Source organism: Gobius niger (assembly GCF_951799975.1).
Source record: "Gobius niger genome assembly, chromosome: 14".
NCBI lineage: Eukaryota > Metazoa > Chordata > Actinopteri > Gobiiformes > Gobiidae > Gobius > Gobius niger.
In genome coordinates this window covers 16,020,879-16,043,316 of record NC_136865.1, presented here as the reverse complement: position 1 = coordinate 16,043,316, position 22,438 = coordinate 16,020,879, and the positions used below count along the sequence as shown (strand labels likewise).

General features: G+C 42.9%; 1 protein-coding gene across 1 annotated transcript; it reads left to right on the top strand.

Annotated features, from left to right (window-relative positions):
• The first annotated feature begins 2,791 nt into the window (after nt 1-2,791).
• pum1 (pumilio RNA-binding family member 1) lies at nt 2,792-22,154 on the top strand. The gene is given in 25 exon segments (XM_079570642.1): nt 2,792-2,866; nt 2,869-2,954; nt 5,340-5,361; nt 5,363-5,512; nt 6,772-6,894; nt 6,969-7,037; nt 9,342-9,447; nt 9,584-9,777; nt 9,872-10,044; nt 12,056-12,317; nt 12,402-12,495; nt 13,025-13,123; nt 14,373-14,515; nt 14,620-14,758; nt 14,833-14,967; nt 16,472-16,768; nt 16,943-17,185; nt 17,310-17,580; nt 17,786-17,915; nt 17,990-18,124; nt 18,640-18,777; nt 19,375-19,500; nt 19,702-19,823; nt 19,932-20,124; nt 20,523-22,154. Coding segments are annotated over 25 exon segments (3,642 nt in total). The 5' UTR covers nt 2,792-2,806; the 3' UTR covers nt 20,655-22,154.
• Nucleotides 22,155-22,438: the final 284 nt, after the last annotated feature.

Sequence of the window (22,438 nt, the reverse complement as noted above, 5' to 3'; positions counted from 1 at the left end):
GGGATCAGCAGGGAAACTGTGCATGTAAATAACCAGCCAATTATGTTTTGATCCCATTTAGAAAAAAGGGGATGCATTTGGGGGGGGAGACCTTTGTGGCCATACCTGTTTCACTTTTTCTCCCTTGAGTGCTGCAAACCCATCCAACAGTCTTACAATAGTATTTCTTGATTTTTGAACTTGGATAAACTGTAAATGTTTCTTAAGTATTTGACAAATATATAATTTATTATCGGGTTCAGAACAGCTGTTTTGAAACTTGTGTTGCTATGTCACTGGTCTGGTCGACTTTTACATGCAAGCAAGCAAGTTTATAAGGCACCTTTCATGCAAAAAGCAATACAAATGGTCGTACAGAGAGAACAATATACAACGACAATTAACATGGATTTAGTTAAAAGCAATATTAAAACATGACTTAGTTTGAAACCCATGGATCAACTCCTCACTTCAGCGCTAATGCAGCCACTTAAACAAGGCAATAATAAAGTTCGGGATTGAATGTTAGAAGAATTAGACGTTACGGTCGAAATCTGCCATGTTTCTTGTGCAGCGAGCATTTTCCATTGATGTAAACAGGTTTAGTTCACGTTTTAGAGTGTGATGATGTCAGTGGGAGGGCAGGTGCCAATACAATACAAAGAATTCTCCAAAAATAAATTGACAAATGTTGTATCTCATCAGTATTTGCTGATAGAGGAGACATTGAACTTTTAAACACTTTTTGCTTCATGTTGATTCTTTTAGTAATGACAGAGATATTTGCCAAAAACTAAGACAAAAAAGTTCAACAGTTACCATGGTGACCACAATAGGCAAGCATAACATAGGCAATATATAACATTGTGACGTCACGTGAACGCAGCCTATTAGCTAAAATAATTGATTTATGACTAGATTGGCAATGGAAACTGTCACTGGGACAAATGTGGCCTTAATGTGATAATAACATATTGTTTGCCTAACTGTCTAACTGAATCAAATGTAAAACACTTTACACTGTACTGGTTTCAAAACCCAAATAAGGTAAAGTCACGTGTAAATGTTATGTGTTCTTGAACATGCTCACTGTCACAATAAGGCATTCACAATAGAACTGGATATACATGACATAAAAGTAAAGCATGGATCAGTTCGTTTATCATTGATATCTTTACTGGTCCATATACAGTATCTAACATAACTATAGTGTCCTTGCACTTTTATGCAAATAATAACTCCAGTATTTCACATTTGAAAATCTGCCTTGTCTTGGAATGTGCCAGGAATCATAGACAGTGGTTTTGCTGACACAATCCCGAGCTCTAGCCCACTGAGTGTGGGTGAAGGAGGCAGAAGTGACACAGGTATGAGTTACAGAGCCTCTGAGGGTATTAGGTCATGTTTGAAATAATAAAACAATTTGTACTAATTTGACTTGTGTTTTGACTATGACAAACTCTGTTACACAACACTCCTTTAGGTTATTGGCTTACATAGGCTGCAATACAACTTATAACATTATTTTAAAATTATTTAAATTGTACTATAGGTCACATGCACTTCTCCCTTTAATTAAAGCATTAATGAATGTATTTTTTTTTAATAAGTAGAGATTTTAAATAATTATAGGGATTTATTTGTTTCAACCAATACAATGATTTTAAATATATTTATTTAACTAATTGTACTTATATTTAAATAATAATTTTCCAATATGTACATTTATTTATTTTACTTGTATTGTACTTGCAGTTTTAGTCGTCCATACCAACCTGTAGCTCTTCAAAGGTTTTCCCACAGATGCTTCATGAGTCACATTTTAGGTGCATTTTCTTACTCAGAAAATGTTTTAATTCTTGTTATAATAAAGTTTGCTAAGACATGGTGCCCACAAAAAAACAACTTTTTGATTCATTTTTATTTTATTTTATGTCATAATAAGGGTCACAGGCTAGACATCCAATGCCGTAGCAAATACAGAAGAAAGAGTTGATAAAATGTGTATCTCACTGCCCTTTACTGTTTTCTGCATCAAAAAGTGTACCTTAATGGTGATTTTCGACCGATTTCCATCAGAGTAATAAGGTGGACGTTTATGTTTTGGACATGGCTTCACTTTATACTTTTATTGATTAAAGACCTAAATATATATAGAATTAGGATATACATGCCTTTACAGCACTGGAGAGAAACACATAAATGATATTACATTATTTGATTGCAGTTACATGGAGGCTAATTCTAACTGCAGAGCAATAATGATTGGGGACAGTTTGTTATTCCCAAAGTGGGAGGACCCCAAAGCTTGTCTCCCAAACAAGTGCATTAAAAAAGGTCTGAAAGGACATTTAAATGTATTTTTTCAATGTATTTAGACTAGTGTCATTGTTATTTCATAATTGTAAGGTGAACATAATTGCAAATTCTTTGGAATAGTGAGTCCTGCAGACTTTGTGAATGACTGGTAAACAGCACGTTTGGCCTAACATTATGCTACATTATTTGAACATAAATTGCAATGTTGTTACGGTTCTTTATGTTATGGCAGGGAACTGCATAGATTTGTATATGCTATGAAATACATACAAATTGCCCCTTTTAACAGGAATGACACAATTGAATTACAAAGAATATTTATTTGGCAGAATTGTACATCGAACCGTTTGTAATAAAGCAGATAAGAGGAGCTGTTGCACTGCCCTGACAAATATTGTGAATGAGGTCATTCTATTCAGTAAAGCGCACCTCAGTGTAAAAACAGACTCTACAAACATAACAAAGAGCCCGGTCCGTGTGTGACCTCCCTCCCCTCCTGGTTGGCGCAATGAACCGCACGCTCTCTCTCATCCCTTCCCATCATGCAGCGCTCCTGCCTGCTCCTCCGACTCGAGCCGCCATGTTGTCGGAGTGAAAGCCTGGGGTGTCGGAGAGAAACTGGGGCCGATATCCGCGACCATCCACCCTCTCCGCCGGTAAGCACCGTCTTTTAACCGGACAGGGTTGTGACAGCAGACAGTCGTCCACACGTCGGGCCTGGTATTTTCGAGATGGCGGCGTTAGGACGGGTTGAACGAGTTTATTCAGTGAGCTCAGGCAGCAGCGGTAGCCTCCCTTTCTGCTCCCTCCTTCCTCCCGTTGTATCGGTCTTCCGCTCCAGACAGCTCTCGGGCCTTTGTTAGCATCCGCGTCACCGGGACCCCGTGGGGTTGCGGGGACTGCAGACAGGTAGACAGCACTGTGGGGGTGTTAATAACGCCACGGCCATGTTAGCACGGGGGTACGGGGGTGTAAAATGCAGTTTAGACCCCATGTTTTGACACCCGGTGTAAGCTTGTGTCGGGGAGGCCGTGTTATTGTTGGTAGACAGGAACCGCGAGCCCCCAAAACAAACCGACAGCGGCCTGATCACATGCGGATATGCAACGGAAGAAACCCCGGTGTTTATCACGATTATTCCCCCCTCTATCTCCAACTTATTGTGTGTCGTTTTGATGTGTCACGTCGCGTTGGTGGGGTATGTTTAGTCTGTGTGCTCCTCCGTGCTGCTAGCTGCAGGTTGGCTGGCTGCATGTATTGTCACACCCCTGTCTGTGGCCGGTATGCGGTGGATTGATTCCGGTGACTGAATAATGATTAACCAAGATTGCTTAAGGAACACGGTGCACGTTTCCTTTCGCTAAAGTTAAAAAAAAAAAAAAAAAAACTGCACCGTAACAAGCCTCGGTTTGTGGGGACGGTGGCTGCTCTGAGGTGGAGGATTTCCGGGTGTTTCATACTCCGGAGCGTCGCAATCACACACTCGACTCGATGAACGTAAATGGCATCTTAAAATATCTGTAAGGTTGACGTGAAGGGGGGGAATGTTTTGCTCTATATAGTGGTCTCAAGTGGCTTTTACGTAAGGGGGTGTGTTGCACTCGGTTTCACATCTTGGGAGAGGGCCATGCGTGCCAGAATGAGTGGTGACAATGTGAGAGACTTTTGCAAAAGGTAAATTACCGTATTGCCGTAAATGCTTGTAAATTCTCCATGGCCTGTAGGGAAATACATGTGGCACTGGTGATTTTAGCAGAAGTTCAATAAAAGTTTTTAAATACACATATCTCCTAAACCACAGAGCTATTAGGGAATTTCCTGCTCCCGTCAGATTAGCAGCAATTGTAAACAAATGGAGATTTTAAAAGTTAAAATACTGGAGTTATTGTTCACATTAAAACACCTGGACGCCACAGTGAGTTAGATGGATTTATCAGCAGTTAATGGAGTTGTTCCTCTGCTTTTTTCGTCCACTTTTTATGCTGTTTTTAACTAATGTTGGTCTATGGGAATGTATGCTAACAGCTACAAAGATGGCAGATCTCCATGGTAACTGTGGAATTTCCTCTATAGCTGGGCCCAATGTCTATGCGTTTTCATGGCACTGGGTTATATCATGGTCTCATTCCCAAGTCCAAATGACAAACACTGGTCATACTTTTTGTTTCACTTGACTGCGTTAAGTCTCCAAATCGCTTGTACGAGCCCAAATCTTGATCTATATGTGAACATGTGATTCTTATAAATGGGGTTTATTGATCGTAACTAAAATTGGCTGTTGTTCATTACCCTGTCACAAGCCTCTCCTTTCAAATGACCAGCGCGGGTCTCAGCAGTATTTGGTACTTTCATCAATTTGTCCATATTTCAGTTTTATAACCTCATGTCATATCTTCTATTGCTGTTTGAGTTTGTAATAGAAGACCAGTTTGTCAATGAGTGAGCTTTTGCTTTTCTTGGTTTGCGCCCACTTCATGTTATGGCCGCACTGTATTTCATAACCAGCCAAATTTCTGTCAAAAGAACAGCATGAACTTGATTAGGCGGGTAAACCGTCACTGAGAAACTGCACAAATGAACCAAAAGCTCTCTCTATAAACTTACCTGATTTGACTTCATCATTTTTCCTGCCGCACTTGTGAATGGTTAGATAATGTTTACTTTGGAGGGCCATCATCTTTGAGGAGTTGATTGTCACTTCGTAAAATCAACTTTAATTACATGCCTAAGACTTTGTTTACTCAAATAGAATATAATAATGATTTGTGCAGATTTATTTAACACGTTGGTTATTCAGTCATCATTGTGCTACTGTTGATTTAAGCTCTGAAGCAGCTTTAATCAATCAAAAATATATGCACTTGACTCTGGAAACATTGCTTCAGGTTTATGAAAACATAGAATATCTAGTAGTTTTTGTTTCATTAGTTTTAGGAGTTTTAGGATTTCTTACTCTAAAAAGTTGACTTTCAAATCACTATCGGATGAGTAAAAGCTCTGCGTCCTGTTGTTTTATTTTTTGACCCGTGTTTTCTCTGCAGGCTGTGGTGGAATGAGCAGTGTGTGTGTGTTGAAGAGGAAAGCAGTGCTCTGGCAGGATTCATTCAGCCCCCACCATAGATCTACATCCCCCAGCATGCCTGTGGTGCTGAGCAGCGGAGGACATGCCCCTCCAGCAGGGCAGACCCCTCAGGCCACACCCCCCAGCCAGCAGGTAAGACACCTTTTCACAAGGTGCAGTTATAAATGTACAACTGAGGCTGTAAACACGGGCCACTGTGGCCACTGTGTCCAGTCCAGAATGAGCGCCAAGAGGCAACACTTCTTTCTTTGAATATATTGGAGTTTTTATATAAGGTACTAGTGTTTGATTTGGTCTTATGAAGTCACTTCTCTAAAACACAATAACTATTCAAACTGATTAAACACTACTTGGGAAGTTACAACAGGAACAATTAGACCAGGGATCTAGCCACAAGTTGCTCTCCAGCCATTTCCAAGTCTTTTACATTTGTAAATGAATTTTTATAATGAGTTAATTACAGAGTTTAGAGCAGTGTTAAATATCACCTGTCCTTCGCCTAACTCCCAAAGTTTCTCAAGTGTCCCCAAAGCATAAGTTGCTCTCTTCTGTTTCATGAAATAAAAGTAGCTCACACAGAAAAATGGTTGGCGACTCCTGGATTAGACGAAAAAAGGTCTCATTTGTACAAGCTCTTTACAGTTATTTTACTAATTCATTTGTTAAAGCTCATACACTAAAGTGATCTGTGAATTTGCATTCGTAGACTTAATTGTCCTCATAGGGAAATGTGTCTTGTATATTTGACCCTCTGGGCAACTGTCCGTTAGAGACGGCGGTGCAACAACAACAACAACAACAACAACGTGATAATGGGTCGGTCGACTGGTCTGTTCAAGCCCAACTGTCTAAAGTTTAGCTGATTTGGCTGGAGCTGAAAAGACTAATCGATCAATCGTGAAAAAAAATATAAATAACTTATTTGCAGGCCTGGATTCTCACCTATGTAACAGTTACATTCAGAATAACCATATGTTCCTCATTGTGCAGCTTATGGCATTTGCACTTTTCAATGTTGATTTAGTTTTATTATGTATTTAACATGTTTGCTCCTCTTGGGATCACATTTGCTTGTTTAAAATGTTATTTAAATACTTTTCAGCAATGTAAAATGTGAAACGCTAGCGCTTTACATTTAGAAATAACCCATTCAGAAGCACAAACGCTGATGTTTACTCTGAATTAAACCGCTCGTATCAGATTTCCAAAAGATAGTCAGGTTCTAATATTGTGCAGGATTTTCTTGCGTTTTGCACTGAATCTGTTCTCGATTGCTTTGGTTAAATATTGCTGGTCTGCATGGCAAGATTTACAAATCCACTGAGAGCTTGCGAGTGTTGTTGCTGGTAATTTGAGGATATTATGTTCATGTTTTGTATGTTTCTGCTCAGGGTGTGGCTGGTGCTGGACGTTCCCAGGATGATGCCATGGTGGACTACTTTTTTCAGCGGCAGCACGGTGAACAGCCCGGCAAACACCGCTGGCCCACTGGAGACAACATCCACGACAGTCAGGTGTGTGGCCCTAATGCTAAACACATGTTACAATAAACGCCACGACGTCCAGAGTCAACTTGTGTCTTATTCAGGTGCGGTCCATGGATGAGCTAAACCATGACTTTCAGGCTCTGGCTCTGGAGGGACGCGCCATGGGAGAGGTAATCACGTTTATGCATCTTCAGACTCTGTTCATTGGCGACCCAGTGAGAGTCAAACATTTATCTACATTAAAGAAGTCGCTGTGGCTCATCAACCTGAATGTCCCAACTCCATTATTGAATACTGCCATTGTGTCCTTGGGCAAGACACCTTCACCCTTGTTATGTTGCCTTCGGGAATCAGAATAATTTTTATTGCCATTGTTTATAAACCGGTTCACAAACTAGGATTTTTTCTTGGTGAGACGTGCAACATTAAACATAAAAACATATAACACAGAGTTTAGATGAAAATAAGCTCTAAACTTTAAACTACAAGGCTTTTTAGGGGCATGCATAAGAATATTAAAATAAATAAGATAACAAATAAGAGGTAAAATATGGTAGACGACAACAATTGACATAGAACAACAGGATTGCATTTACATATGGTGTAATGTGCTGTGGTTGTGTGTGTGTATAATTTATAGGCTGCCATGTGTTCTGAATGGGAACTATGCACTGCAGTCATTTTGAATGCATTTTGTTTCATGCTGCTTCTCGGCCGTGTGTTTTCTAATGAACCATTCATAAATATTAACGCGACATTCAACATGTGAAGTGCTTGACATCATATAACGCTGTAATGATTAACGGATCACTGGGCGTCTCAATGTTCTGTGCATGGAAATGACATTTAAAAACTGAGGTGCCAGGCTAGCTTTATTAATACAGAATATCAGAGTATCCCGACTGTTCTTGTTGGAGCAAATGTGGTGTGTTTTGCAAAGTTGACGCTTAATCACAAGAAACTTTTGAGTTGTAAAGGTCCAAAGCTGCCGTTTTGTGTCATTAACCGCCAAAATGACTGTCAAGCGCAGCAGTGTGTTGCATGGATCATAATGCTTTAGCAAACGCTCATTTGCAGCACTTTCCCTATGTGTATGCAAATGACTTCAACACCAGACTGAGCAGACATATGATAGATGACCCACTGAGTCAAACCTGAATAACAGGAACTCCAAGACAAAAGGAGATGGTGAACAGGCTTTGAGCAAAATGTAGAACCGGCCTACGGCATTGTTTTTGTTTAAGCTTTGCATATCAGCTGTTACCGTTTAGTTCAAACGCACATGTTCATACATCATGTGTTGTGCTTTATGCAGTTTAAGAGATGACATTGCCTAAATGTTGGGACTCACTGTAGGAATTTAGCCTCATCTTGAGCTCGGTTTACGTCGTCTTTCTCGTATGTGTGGTGTCTGGTCACCACGTCCTCGTCTGCTGCTCGAACCAGCTCAAACGGACCAGCGCCGTCAGATTAGTTTATCTGGAGTCACATGTCTTGCTCATAGAGTTCCCCCCTCAATCCAGGTTTTTTTTTCTTCCTATTGGCTGTTTTCCAAAGGCCAAACGCCAACACTAGAAGTTGCGTTTTGAATAATAAATAGAGTGGAATAGAGTTTACATTAGGCCCAAAAATCCACCCGTACCCAGGCCCACGGGTGTAAAGCCCAACGCAAGCCCGAGCAATTTACTTGAATTGTTGACCTGATGTACATATTAAAGGCCCGGTCAGAGCGCAGTGCATCCAGCAGCACTGAGAGGAGTGCGCCGCGTGCGAGAGGTTGCCTGCACTGCGCACGTGTATGCACCTGGGCAGGCCGGGAGGTGTGCGCGGTGCGGGGCGGGTTACGCACTCGAGCAGCAGCACAGGCTGTCAGTGTCGCTCCTCTTTGCCCTTTCTCATCTCCTCCTCCTAACCATTGAGCTGCATTTACAGTAGCCTACGTTTTACACACAAAAGGGAACCAAACTACTTTTTTATCTACTGTAAATTAAACTCTGCCACTCGTCTCGCCGCTTCTGAAACATGACCAACACAGTTATGTGCGCCAGCCCCCTGCAGCACCTTCGTCCCCCGCACCGGGAAAAAGTACTACAGGACAACGACTCTATTTTATAATTAGTATTGCTGGGTTGCAGGTGATATCACAGCATTCTAATGGCCTATAATATTATATGGAGGAAAAATTATTTTGTTTTTGAGGAAATTTTTGGTCTTGTACAGAGAGATCATGGACCCAGTGACTGATATTAATGATCCTTTTTGTAATTCATACATTTTCTTTGTAGATACGACTTGGGGAAAGTGTAATTCTGTTAATAGGAAAAACTGGCTCCTCAAATGTTTATCTTAAATTGAGCCTTCATTTATTTCTTTGAACCACAAATTAACGTTAAACTTAAACTTAAAGTGTCATTTTCATAAGGTTAATAAGCTTTCAACTAACTTCAAGTTCATTTTTCTCATGTGTCTTGCAGCAGTTACTCACTGGAAAGAAGTTCTGGGAAACGGATGACTCTGGGAAGGACGGCCCTAAAGGGATCTTTTTGGATCAGTGGAGGGACAGCGCATGGGGTGCATCTGGTACTTAATTTTATCCCTTATCTGCAGCTTTGGGACACTTAAAGACTTTTAGATAAACTCTGAACTTGATCTGTCATTGGTACATTTATCTGAAAGAGTATTGCTGGTCAACTTGAGTCCTTTTATTGTGTGGCAGATCATTCAGTTTCGCAGCCAATCATGGTGTCCCGTCGGCCCGGACAGGGTTTTCACGGAGGAGGTGAAGTTGGCGTGGGCTCTGTGATGTCCCCGCGGTCGGAGAGCGGAGGTCTGGGAGTAAGCATGGTGGAGTACGTCCTCTCCTCCTCACCGGCTGATAAACTGGATCCCTGTCTCCGAAAAGGGCCTTATGTAAGATCCTATGTTTGTTGAAATAAGGCCATACGGATGGATTTGTAAAAATACAAACATTACGCTATTATTGTGTCTGTAATGTCTTTAACAGGGTCAACGGGATGGAGAGGGGGAAGAGGAGAAGCGGGAGAAGCCGAAGGCAGTGTTTGAAGGGGAAAAGTTAAAGGAGTTGTCTGAAGCAGAAGCTGATGTTATTAGTGATGTGATAAATCCTAATGGACTACCTGTACAGAATGGCCTGGATGTTGACGTCAAAGACTTTGGGTACGATTCAGTATTGATTTCTCTGCTGGAAAGTAGGTCCTATGGAAATGCGTCTTGAGTAGAGCTGGGTGCCGTTTTCCCCCCCGATATCACTGCTTTAACGATATCTGCTATTTCATACCGGTACCTGAATGGTACTTTTTTCAATACCTAACGTTGAATGCCCTAAAACGGCACAACAGAAGCAACACAGGCCAGATGCAACTTCATGTTTTGAGTTCAATTTCCACTTAAGTGGCAATAAAAAGAGCAAAATGACATTCTTGCCTCCTGAGCTGCAGGGACAGACCAACTCCACACCATGACACTTTTTTCTAAAGTTTTCTAAACACCAGCTGCGACAAAAGCAATGGGCGAGGAGCGCACTTCTCTATGGTCCTCATGGCGGGGAGCTGACACCCCCCTCGTGGACTCCAAAAGACACTTGGTAAACAGTGTTTCAATGAGCACTTTGACCTTCCCTACCACTGCTTAAAAGCCTTGCTCCAAAGAGTTTTATTTTTTTCTAGAAATCGCTATGACCAATGTGACAACGCTGGGCTAGGTGTCATATTTTTAACCACGCTGGTTTTTGCACATCACTAAAAAGTGGCAGCCTTTTCAATCAATCAACAGGAGTTGCCTCACAGGGCTGCAACAAACATTAAGGCAATAAAACAAAACTGTAAACAAGACGAGGCAAACATAAATATAAAGTCCATTTAAGTGGGTGTCCCCCGTCCTTCGGCTGTCCAGCACTCAAACACTCAAACCCAGTGGGAGAAAAGAGAAACCTTGGGAGAACCACAGAAGGAGAGATCCTCTCCCATGGATGGACAGGCTATAGAGACACAGGGCTGATCAAATCAGGCCGCTATGCCTGCCCTGCGCATGTGGGCATCCCGCCTTTTTGCCCTTTCAAAACACAGGCTTTGTTGGAGGAGATTGGAAAGACCAGTACAATGAATGGGGCTGAATAGACGATCTCTTGACTACATGGACAAAACAAATGCACTTCGTCAAAGTTACACAGTGAGAGCGCTCGGTCTCTAATCATTTATGGTTGGTGCAAATGTCCTTCAAAGTAACTTAAAAACATGTTTAAAGCATTATTGGCTCTATAAAACAAAAATGATTAACTGTCTCCGTTTTGAAGGATCTTTATACGAAATATGTCTGATACACAGTGAGCGCTCACTCTGTATCAGACAATCTTTGTTCCCCTCACGCCGCTGCGGCAGCACAGTGCTCTCTGCTCTGCCCTGTTACGTGTGCGCAATGCGCATGGTAAATATAATGTTGGTGGTCTTTGTCAATACCGTACAGTGCGCTTATCTATGCTCAAGAAGTAAAGTTTCACATTCAGTCCTGATGTAGTCTTGTAGTCTGGCCCAGACCTGCTCTTACTCAAAAAGGCTTTTTTTAAGGTGAGGGACACTTGCATTTGCGCTGAAGCGGCTAATTATCTGAGGGCACATTTCTTCTCCAGAAACCGAGAGAGACGCTCATGTGTTCATGTTGCGTTTTAGAGCCACTGCCGGTCTTAAATGGACAGAACAAAGTACTGAAACTAGGTACTAAGAAAGAAAATAGTTTTTCACCCCTTACCGGAGCATTCGGTCGGCACAAAGTAGGTAAATGAATTGAACTTAAATAGCGGTTTACTACCTTTATCAGGCCCAAAGCGTAAGGAACTAGTCACCCATTCACTCTCTTTCATACACCAATGCACGCAGACACTGGAGGCAAGTAGGGTGAAGCATTTGTGGGAGCTGGGATTCGAACCCACGACCTTACGATCATGAGACGACCCGCTCTACCAACTGCACCACCGTCGCCCGTTTAACGGTGCCCAGCCCTAGTCTTGAGAGAATAGTTTTGAAGTTAACTCCAGCTATGGCGATTGGCAAGTTTTCTTCAGTTGCAGTTATTATTTGAAGAGGAACAGAGTTGTTTCTCTCTCTGAACAAACTGAACAAACAACTAAGATCGTCATACGTTCTAACACATCATGTTTTTGCTCCCACTGTAGCCGTCCTCCGGGTAACATGCAGGTTCCAGGCCCGGAAGGGGACCTCCTGGGAGGTCCAGGAGGCGTTGGTGCTGAGGGCCTTGCCCCTTTGGGAGGTGGCGGGCCCAAACCTCCAGAGGACTTCTCTGGTGTGGAGCAGGGTGGTGTTACCATGGACCACATGGAGTCAGTGATGGAGCCTCTACAGTTTGACTACAACTCTCAGATGCAGATGGACTCTGCACCCACTGTGGGTTTATTTGATTACACCAACCAGCAGCAGGTGGGAGCAGCAGTCGCCCAAGCAAACATGTCATGTTTGAAGAAAAAGTGATGTTTACATTGTATATGAACTGTTTGTTTGCAGTTGTTTCAGCGAAATAATGCCCTTGCAGTGCAGCAGTTGACTGCAGCCCAACAGCAGCAGTATGCCTTAGCTGCAGCTCAGCAACCTCACATCGGTGAGTGTCTGTGAACACAAACAGTGGAACTTGTCACTGTTCACGTGAACAGTAACTGTGGAACTTGTCTAAGAGGAGTTCTTTCAGTAACAATCTTTTTGTGGCTAAAAGAGCAAAAGCCTAAAATATCAATGCAGACGTTCAGTCTTTTTTTCCCCATTAAGTTCATTATCAAATTCATTCATGTTCATTTCTATGTGAAACGTAGAAACCAACTATGCACCACCATTGGCTTCTTCAGATTGCACTCAGGGTGGCACTTACCTGCTGTATTATTAAATTTAACTAGAGATTGATTTATGCTTAAGTAATGCTTTTAAGTCATGTCTTGTTTCTGGTTTATTTGAATATTTTAAAATGTTACCGGTTAAAAGTTTGAAACCCACGGCAATAGATGGAGAATTAATTTGAAGTATTGGCCTTGAACCATCTTTGATGCTGTTGATGCCTGCCTAAGTAATGTGCACCTAAATAAAATGTTTATTTTCTTGATTTCTCTTCCTGGGGTAATTGTGCTCATTTTGTACAGGTTTGGCCCCAGCATTTGTGCCCAATCCTTATATCATCAGTACTGCACCGCCTGGAACAGATCCCTATGCTGCTGGACTAGCAGCAGCAGCTACCCTCGGTGAGGCCGGTGCACACCTGTGGTACTTTAGTATTTTGCATGAGTGTCTATGTGCGCTGCACGGGGAATGGGGAGGGGGGGCAAGGAGTGCGGGGGCTCATGCTTTAATATTGGCTATTAGTATTAAATAAACCCTCAAGGCTAACTGAAGAAATTATCAAAGTTCTTTAGATACTTTGTGCATCACTTTTCTTTGTGGGATGTTTAGCAAGTGTTGTGGCGCATAGGGTTTTATGAGACGCTCATTCCTCACACTTTTTCTGGACAACCTTTCGCCTGAGCCGCACTCGGGCCTTGGAAGTATCTCCTGGGTTGGCAAAACTGTGGAGGCTTGTGTTGAAATGAGCCGCCCTTAGTGAATGAACCGTCTGGTAGCGTCTGAATGTGCATGTTAGTAAAAGGCTCAAGAGAGCCAATTAAAGCCGAGGACACACCAGAGGAGTTTTATCCCAATTTTGTGCCTGACTTGCCTCTCCTCAAGTTTGGAAATAAGCCTTTCTCCTATTTGTCGTGGCGCTCCTCGTGTGCGATTGTGTTATGACTATTTGTTGGGTCGCAGCCTTATAAAACTCAAATCATAAGAATGCAACATGTTTGACAGTTCGATTGTTGCTTGCGATTTTAGTAACACTAATGTAGCAACAGTCAACCCGGTAACTCACCGCCAGCTCCGCTCTCAACCAGCGTTCTTCTTGCCTCACACTGCAGCATCCAATCATCTCTTCTCATTCAGCGCTGTGTGCACAGGCTCGGAGGACACTACAACCTGCCAACATTTAGTCAGGACATCTCAATTTCGGATGAATTTGTCTTCAGTTGTAAGAATTTAGAGACTATGCATTGTCCCTATTGGCCATTTCTTTCTTCTTAGTCATCATTGAATGCGAAGCAATTTTTTTGTCAAAGATGTTTAAGATCGCTGAACACTGTGTGTCCAAACACTGTTCTTTGTGCACTTCGCCCTGCGTCTATAGCGCATAATGAGAGCGGTGGCACTGCTTTTACCATCAATAAAAACAAATAAGCTGGGGCTGTAAACACTAACCTCGGTGGAGGTTTCCTTTCAATGACCCCTAAAATTGACTCTTACCTGTGCTGCTGAGTTCTTGAGTGGGAGATGGTCCAAAATACAAAATTACTCAAACCTGCACAAGGTGTGCATATAATACGATCACTAAACGTGCTGTACTTGTATCCAGGATGCCTTAAATGTCTTATGATTTTTTTCTGTGTTTTTCCCACTCAACAGGTCCAGCAGTAATGCCTCCCCAGTACTACGGTGTGACTCCATGGGGGGTATACCCAGCCAACCTTTTTCAGCAGCAAGCAGCTGCAGCCAACAACTCGGCCAACCAGCAGGCAGCAGGTCAGGGGCAGCAGAACCAGCAGCAGGTCAGTTTGCCAGGCTTAAGATGTTTTAATTCTGCTTCAGGAGATGAAGTGTCAGCTGTGTACAATATTCAGTCACTACACACAATTTTATTTTCCATATTTAGGTAATGCGTGGAGGGGGTAACCAACGACCATTGACCCCTAGTCAAGGTCAGCAGGGTCAGCAGAATGACCAACTGGTTGCTGCAGCAGCAGTGAACTCGGCCCTTGCTTTTGGGCAGGGTTTAGCTGCAGGCGTCCCTGGTGAGTGAACCACACATCAGCCTAAAGGGTGCACTTGTGAGAGCAAACCACTTTCATATTGTGTGTGTTCCCAGGTTACCCGGTGCTGGCTCCTGCCGCCTACTATGACCAGACCGGGGCCTTGGTGGTAAACACTGGAGCTCGGAGTGGGCCAGTCCGCCTCATGGCCCCTGCCTCTGTCATTATATCTCCAACTGCTGCACAAGCCGGTAAGAACCCAGAGAATGTGAAGGATCTATCTCGGCTTTGGTTTAATAATGAACAATAGTCAGGATATGGTTACATGAAATAATTAGAGATGCACCGACTTTTTTTGCTTCCGAAACCGGGTTTTGAGTATCGAGCCTGAAATACGATATTTACCATTACCCAGAGACTTCCTCAAAAGTGTCTTTCTCTGAGTGAAAAATTTAATTAACTCTTTTCTCCATTTTAAGATCAATAAAATCATATTTTATTGTCATGATGTTACAGATCCATTAAATCTATTGATCAATTAATGGATTAACATTTAACAAGGATCCCTGGACTTTTCTACACTAAATATCCTTGGGTTTATGACAGGCTTTAGGTTACATTAATATAAACAACTCACATGAAGTCATCTGATCATTACAAATATATTAGATCAGTTATTTCTTAAAGGAATAGGCCACCGTTTTTACATACTGAGATATGTTCTTACCTAACCTTAGCCGAGTTAATATATCCCCGTCTGGTCTTTGTCCGTGCAATCTCTGTCACGCAAACGGAGCACATACGCAGCCTCTCCCACATGTCACATAGCTCCGAAAAAGCTCACGATAGAAGCTACCAAGCTCTTCCACGTGTTCCCTATTTAAATAAAGTTACGTGAAGTGTTTTCATGCGAAGTATGTTTACACAGAAATGTAACATGTCGATTTTATAAGCAGATAAAAAGGGGGACTATATTATGAGGCGTAATGATACGAGGAGCACAGCGTCCACTCCTAAAGACTTCCCCCGCTCACTTCCGTCAATAACCTTTAGGAGTTACTGCGCGGACGTGGTGCTCCTCGTATCATTACGCCTCACAATATAGTACCCCTTTTTATCTGCTTATAAAATCGACATGTTACATCTCTGTGTAAATATACTTCGCATGAAAACACTTCACGTAACTTTATTTAAATAGGGAACACATGGAAGAGCTTGGTAGCTTCTATCGTGAGCTTTTTTGGAGCTATATGACATGTGGGAGAGGCTGCGTATGTGCTCCGTTTGCGTGACAGAGCGCACGGACAAAGACCAGACGGGTATATATTAACTCGGCTAAGGTTAGGTAAGAACATATCTTAGTATGTAAAAACAGTGACCTATTCCTTTAAACACGTGGCCACTTCACCAGTGGTTATTTTATTTTATTAGGCTACTTTAGGTATTTGTATCAGTTTCTGTCCCAGCCTTGATTAGTTGACGTTAACATTAGCGTGCTTCTGCTTCGTTAGCTTACAGCGATTGAATTCTCCAAGTTCTAAGCTTCGGATCGGATATTTGTGGCCGATATCGTATTTTTTAAAGTATCGGCTCCGTTAGCAGGCCTTGGGCAAATGTGAGTGCACAGTTAACACAAGGCACTACGACAAGAAGCTATTTAAGCAACGCTGCCGAGTGCATGACCATGTGAAGGACACGGAGCGCTTCATATCATCCACGATATGAAAACACTCATGATGCGACTCTTTGCTTTAGTGGCAGCTGCAGCGGCCTCAGCAGGTGGTGCCAACGGTGGTCTTGGTGGTGGAGCCAACGGTCCGTTTCGTGCCATGACATCGCAGCAGCCTCAGCAACAGGGCGGCCCGGGGGGTGGACTTGGGGGCAGCTCCTTCTACGGTTCATCCTCCCTCAGCTCCTCATCTCAGAGCTCCTCTCTGTTCTCACAAGGCTCTGCTCAGCCCGGACCAGGCTCTGCCTCCTTGGGCTTCAATCAGCCGGCTTCTTCCTCATTAGGGGCCACACTCGGCTCTCTTGGAGGCTTTGGTACTGCAGGTACAATCACATTCTTTCAATTGAACTGTTCAAAATGATTACTGTCCACACATTTTGATAATTCAATCAATCAAAGTTTATTTGTATAGCACTTTTCATACATTTAAAATGCAACACCGTAGCAACAGACCAACAGACCATCATTGGGTTACTCTCTTGTTTGGCTCCCTCTAGTGGCCAACTCGAGTGGTGGAAGCGGGTCGCGAAGGGATTCCCTAACAGGAAACAGTGAGCTGTATAAACGAACACCCTCCAGCCTCACCCCCATCGGCCACGGAGGCTTTTATAATGGCACCTTGGGTTTCAGTCCTTCTCCGGGACCTGTAGGAATGCCTTTACCGAACCAGGGTCCCTCCCATTCACTCACTCCTCCACCCTCACTGTCCAATCACAGTTCCTCATCCAACCTTAATCTTGGTAAGTGGTTTTCACATGACGAGCAATTTAAAAGTGCTGATATAATATAAATACATCACAATGAATCCAGTCTTTGTGAAGAGGTACGGACGATAATGTGCTCAACTTTCGATCTGTCCTCCAGGAGGCCTGACCAATGGCAGTGGGCGTTTCATATCGGCAGCCCCAGGAGCAGAGGCCAAGTACCGCAGTGCCGCCAGCTCAGGCTCCTCCCTCTTCTCCCCCAGCAGCCAGTTGTTTCCATCGTCACGGCTACGCTACGGCATGTCTGATGTGATGCCGTCCGGCCGAAGTCGTTTACTGGAGGACTTCAGGAACAACCGTTATCCCAACCTCCAACTCAGAGACATTGCTGGGCACATAATGGAGTTCAGCCAAGACCAACATGGAAGCAGGTATTTTATTTTGCTAGTCAAATGCAAAACCCACTTTGATCAACCTCAGTGAATCATCATGGGACTTAATAATCCCCTCAATTCTTTGGCATTAACGGTATCTAGTTTGTGAGTACAATGGAAGATTTTTGCTAAATGGTGCCAGGGTTTGTTTTTTGTTTGAGCTGAGGTTTATATAACTGGATTCTTTTTTTCCTGTCTTAAGGTTTATTCAGTTGAAGCTGGAGAGAGCCAGTTCAGCAGAGCGCCAGCTGGTCTTCAGTGAAATCTTACAAGCAGCGTATCAACTTATGGTGGACGTCTTTGGCAATTATGTCATTCAGAAGTTCTTTGAGGTGTGATGAGAAACGAGCTCATGAGCAAACAAATCAGTGTTGTACTTTTGTAACATTTTGTTTGTATGGGGTAGTTTGGGAGCTTGGACCAGAAGCTGGCCTTAGCGGAGAGGATTCGAGGCCATGTCTTGTCTCTGGCGCTGCAGATGTACGGCTGCAGGGTCATTCAGAAAGCTCTGGAGTTCATCCCTTCAGATCAGCAAGTCATTGTAAGTACATTATGTAATCCACACTGTCATTAAGTGTACCTATTGTCAACAGTGTCAGAATATGTGTAATGCAATTATTCATGACATTTACATGTTTATTTTGATTCCTGCCTGATTAAGTTTTGTGTCATAAAGATGGTATTTGTAGCACAATGTTGCATATTATTAATTCTCCAGATTATATTTCCCTTCCTTGTAATCGGTATGCTTAATGATGCCACCATGTGTGTGTGACTTGAGGCTATAACCAATAACTACAGGAAGCAGGTTTTGCACAGCTCGGTCTGTGAAAGGTTCTTTGTAAAGAGAGGCACATCCATCACTCGTAATGGAATATAATTCAGGTCTTAGGGGCAGTTGTACTGTATAAAGCCAGTGTTATTTGTTGGGCTTCGAGCTACGGTGAAAAATGAAGGAGCTCTTGTAAAATGCTTTTAGGCAGTATTTGATTTCCCAGCATTGACCTGTCCCTCTCCACACTGTGCCTCACGGTTGTCTTCTTGTCACCCCTCCAGAGTGAGATGGTGCGTGAGTTGGATGGACACGTCCTGAAGTGTGTGAAGGACCAGAACGGTAACCACGTGGTGCAGAAGTGCATCGAGTGTGTCCAGCCGCACGCTCTGCACTTCATCATAGACGCCTTCAAGGGACAGGTTGGTCCCTGTGTGCTGCACAGTCACCGTTTCCTCTTGCACTCACTGTGAGCCGGGCTGAGCATGAATGACATCCACACACTTCACTCGTGTACACACTGTCGCAGCCTTAAGGCAGGCAGCATATTGTCACTGCCGAAATGCATACACACAAACGCGCTCATCCAGGGACACGGTATGTTGTCATGGCAACAGAAACCAGTCGCACCAGTCATCTTGATATATCATGTAGTTAAATGTTACATTACCATAACCTGTTATACATACATACATACATTTGGGCTGGTTGTGTCAAACTTCATACTGCTCTTGTCGTGTCACTCTCCTTTAAACAGTTTGTCTTTCTTGAGCGTATTTGCATTGTGTATATCTACTGTACAGTACAGATTTGTTTGCGTAACTGAAAGCATGTCAAGTATTTGCTTTCATCTGCCTGCAGGTGTAGTTTGGGTGGTGCAATAATAACAAACTTGTTATGGGAAACAATTTTTAGCCTCTGAAGATAAACTTGTTCAGTGTCGGAGTACACTCCGACCTCGGTGCCAGAGTGAAGCACTCTGTTTTACTAGCAGGCTCTAATGTCTGGCTGTCCTGCAGGTCTTCGCCCTCTCCACTCACCCGTATGGGTGCAGAGTCATCCAGCGCATTCTAGAACACTGCCTTCCGGAACAGACGCTGCCCATCCTGGAGGAGCTCCATCAGCACACAGAGCAGCTCGTGCAGGTAACACGTCCACTGCTCCTGGCAGCTTCCACAGAGTCTCAGTTTCACAGTGTTTTCTGAATAAACAGGCCTTATGTTGAATCTTTGATATAAGCGTCTCAGTGCACCAAGATTTTGGCTGAGTTTATTTTGACGTCAAGCGCACCAGCTGGTCTCTTCACATTTTGGTAAATGTGTTTGTGTGGTTCTTTATTCTTTCAGGACCAGTATGGCAACTATGTGATCCAGCACGTTTTGGAGCATGGGAGAGCAGAGGATAAGAGCAAGATAGTGGCTGAGATCAGAGGCAATGTACTGGGCCTCAGCCAACACAAGTTTGCAAGGTAAAACAAGCTTTTTCATCTGAATATTGAATTCCTTTCCTAATCGAATACTGATTACTAGCCAAATGCAAAATGAAGATGATTAAACTCTTTTTCTTATTCTTCCAGTAATGTAGTCGAGAAGTGTGTGACCCATGCTTCCCGAGCGGAGCGTGCAGTGCTGATCGACGAGGTTTGCAGTTTGACTGAGGGCCCCCACAGTGCCTTATACACGATGATGAAGGACCAGTATGCCAACTACGTAGTGCAGAAGATGATCGATGTGGCTGAGCCCACACAGCGCAAAATCGTAATGCACAAGGTTAGTTGATTTCAGTGATACAAAGAAAAATGCACCATGTGTCTTTTCTCCACCTTGTGTTTAAGATCTCAACAAAATGTTCTGAACTGCATATTTTTGTTAGTTCAGTAGTAGGTTTTTGGGTTCTCACAAGCATTAATGCTCCTCAGGCTGTTACACTGTTAACATTCCACACAGTGAACTGAAGAGTTTGAACTAAACCACAAATGCTTTGAAGTTGCACTTGGGTATTTTGTTTTTAAATCGTTCTGCTCCAGCGTAGTGTCTTTGCAGCTAATGACCTTGTAGACAAATAAACCATACAAAATTTCATAGTAAATCACAATAACTAACGTGTTTGACAGCATCCTCTATGATTTTGGCCTCAATGTGCCGATTACGTTGAGCTCTTCTTTCAGATCCGGCCCCACATCTCCACCCTGAGAAAGTACACGTACGGCAAACACATCTTGGCCAAGCTGGAGAAGTACTACATGAAGAACGGCGTCGACCTGGGTCCCCTCTGCGGCCCACCAAACGGGATCATGTAAACCCCTCCCTTCTCGCCCTGAACCCTTTCCCCTGAAATCATGTCTGTCAGCTGCCTTTTCACTGATATCCTCCGCGCCGTCATGTCCACCAGCCCCGACTCTAATTGACCCTTCGGAGAGTGTCATTCCTCATTTCCCCTTCGCCTCGTACTTACCGAGGACAAGGAGTACCCCTCAATCCCTTGTTTCCATGACAACCTTACAGGAGGAGCCTTAGTTGAGATGTTGCGTGGCCCCTCCCCCACCCGAGCCCTGGCCTGCTGAACTAGGGGAAGCGGGGAAAGAGAGCAGGGGAGTGGACAGAGGTGAGAACTCTGGCTTTCTCATCCATCCACTCCCACCTTCTTTTTTTTTTTTTTTTTGCTTTGAATTGTTATGTTGAATTCGCTTTTCATCAGATACAAACTGAAATCATTTCACTTTTTTGCTACTGCTGCGCCACAATCCTACTGTCCCTCCTCCCATCCTTATAGATATTTACCACTATGAGATGGAAGAAATATTTAATTTGTCTGACTTCACTGAATCATAGATGAAACACACGCGCGCCATCGGCTAACCAGCAGACAGATCATTTAGCATGGGAGATTCGTTTCTGGTCTTGCTTCTATAAATATATCGTGTATACTTGGTGTAGACCTTTGCATATATATATAAATATATATATAAAACTTTGTAGTTTTTCTGGTTTTTGATGTTGAATCTGTATCTATAATGTATCCTAGTAGTGACCACATACTTCTGACTGTATAATTGTACATTTGTAAACCCTTGTAATGTAAAAGTGCTTTACCACCCTTTTTGGTATGAGAAGAAAAGGAAAAAAAAACTCACCTTAAAAAAATCTTAGAAAAAACCTGTGCATTTCAGTGTATATTCTCACCTCCTTGGTTGTGACATATGAGTTGTTGTATATTGTAAATTGTAATATCAAATTTTTGTTTTGAAAAGCCCTTTCTATACAGCGTAGTACTTGTACAAAGATTCGCCACGCTTGGTTTTATCTTGTCACTGCTTAACTTAAGTCATTGATCTCCCACTGAATCCCAATTGGACATATTCTGTTCTATTTAGTGATGTCTTCTCATTTGTTTAAAAAGTTTTTCTTTTGACCTTTTTTAAGCTCTTTTTATAGGAACGCTTGGCCCCATGAAATGTGTCATGAGACAGGTCAAGCTGACCCTCTGCGCTCATGCCTGTTTTCTGGGGGAAGCCCTGGATTGTACAGAGGAGATTCATGTGTTTTTTTGCATTTCTCTAGTGCTGTAAGTGCTGTATCATACTGTCCATGTCCTTTTGGGTGAGAGAGGCATCCCGCTGATAGTGCGGTGTACATTTGGATCAGCCTTGTGTATATTTACTACGAGCACACTGTAACCATATGTGTATAGTTAACAGAACCTGTGTATGCTTATTGCCTGGGCAACTATTTTTTGTAACTCCTGTTGTAGATTGTCTCTAAACAATTGTGTGATCTTTATTTTGAAAACCAAACTGAACAAAAAAAAACTTTGAAAATTTCACAGTCTCAGGTGTTTGTTTTCTTTACATTTTGTTGTTGAGTTTAACATCAAGATCGGAGGAGCTGATATTGTTTTGGGGCCGTTGTTTTGGTACACTGGGATCTATAAACATGACTGATTAATGTAGCTGGCATCTTTTAATGGGGCAGCCTTGACTATAACACTGTTGGGACTTGTTCCAGTGACTGCGCCTAGTAATGGCACACAAGCTATAACATGGTCTTCACACGTGTTAGACTCGGAGCAAAAGAAAACTGCTTA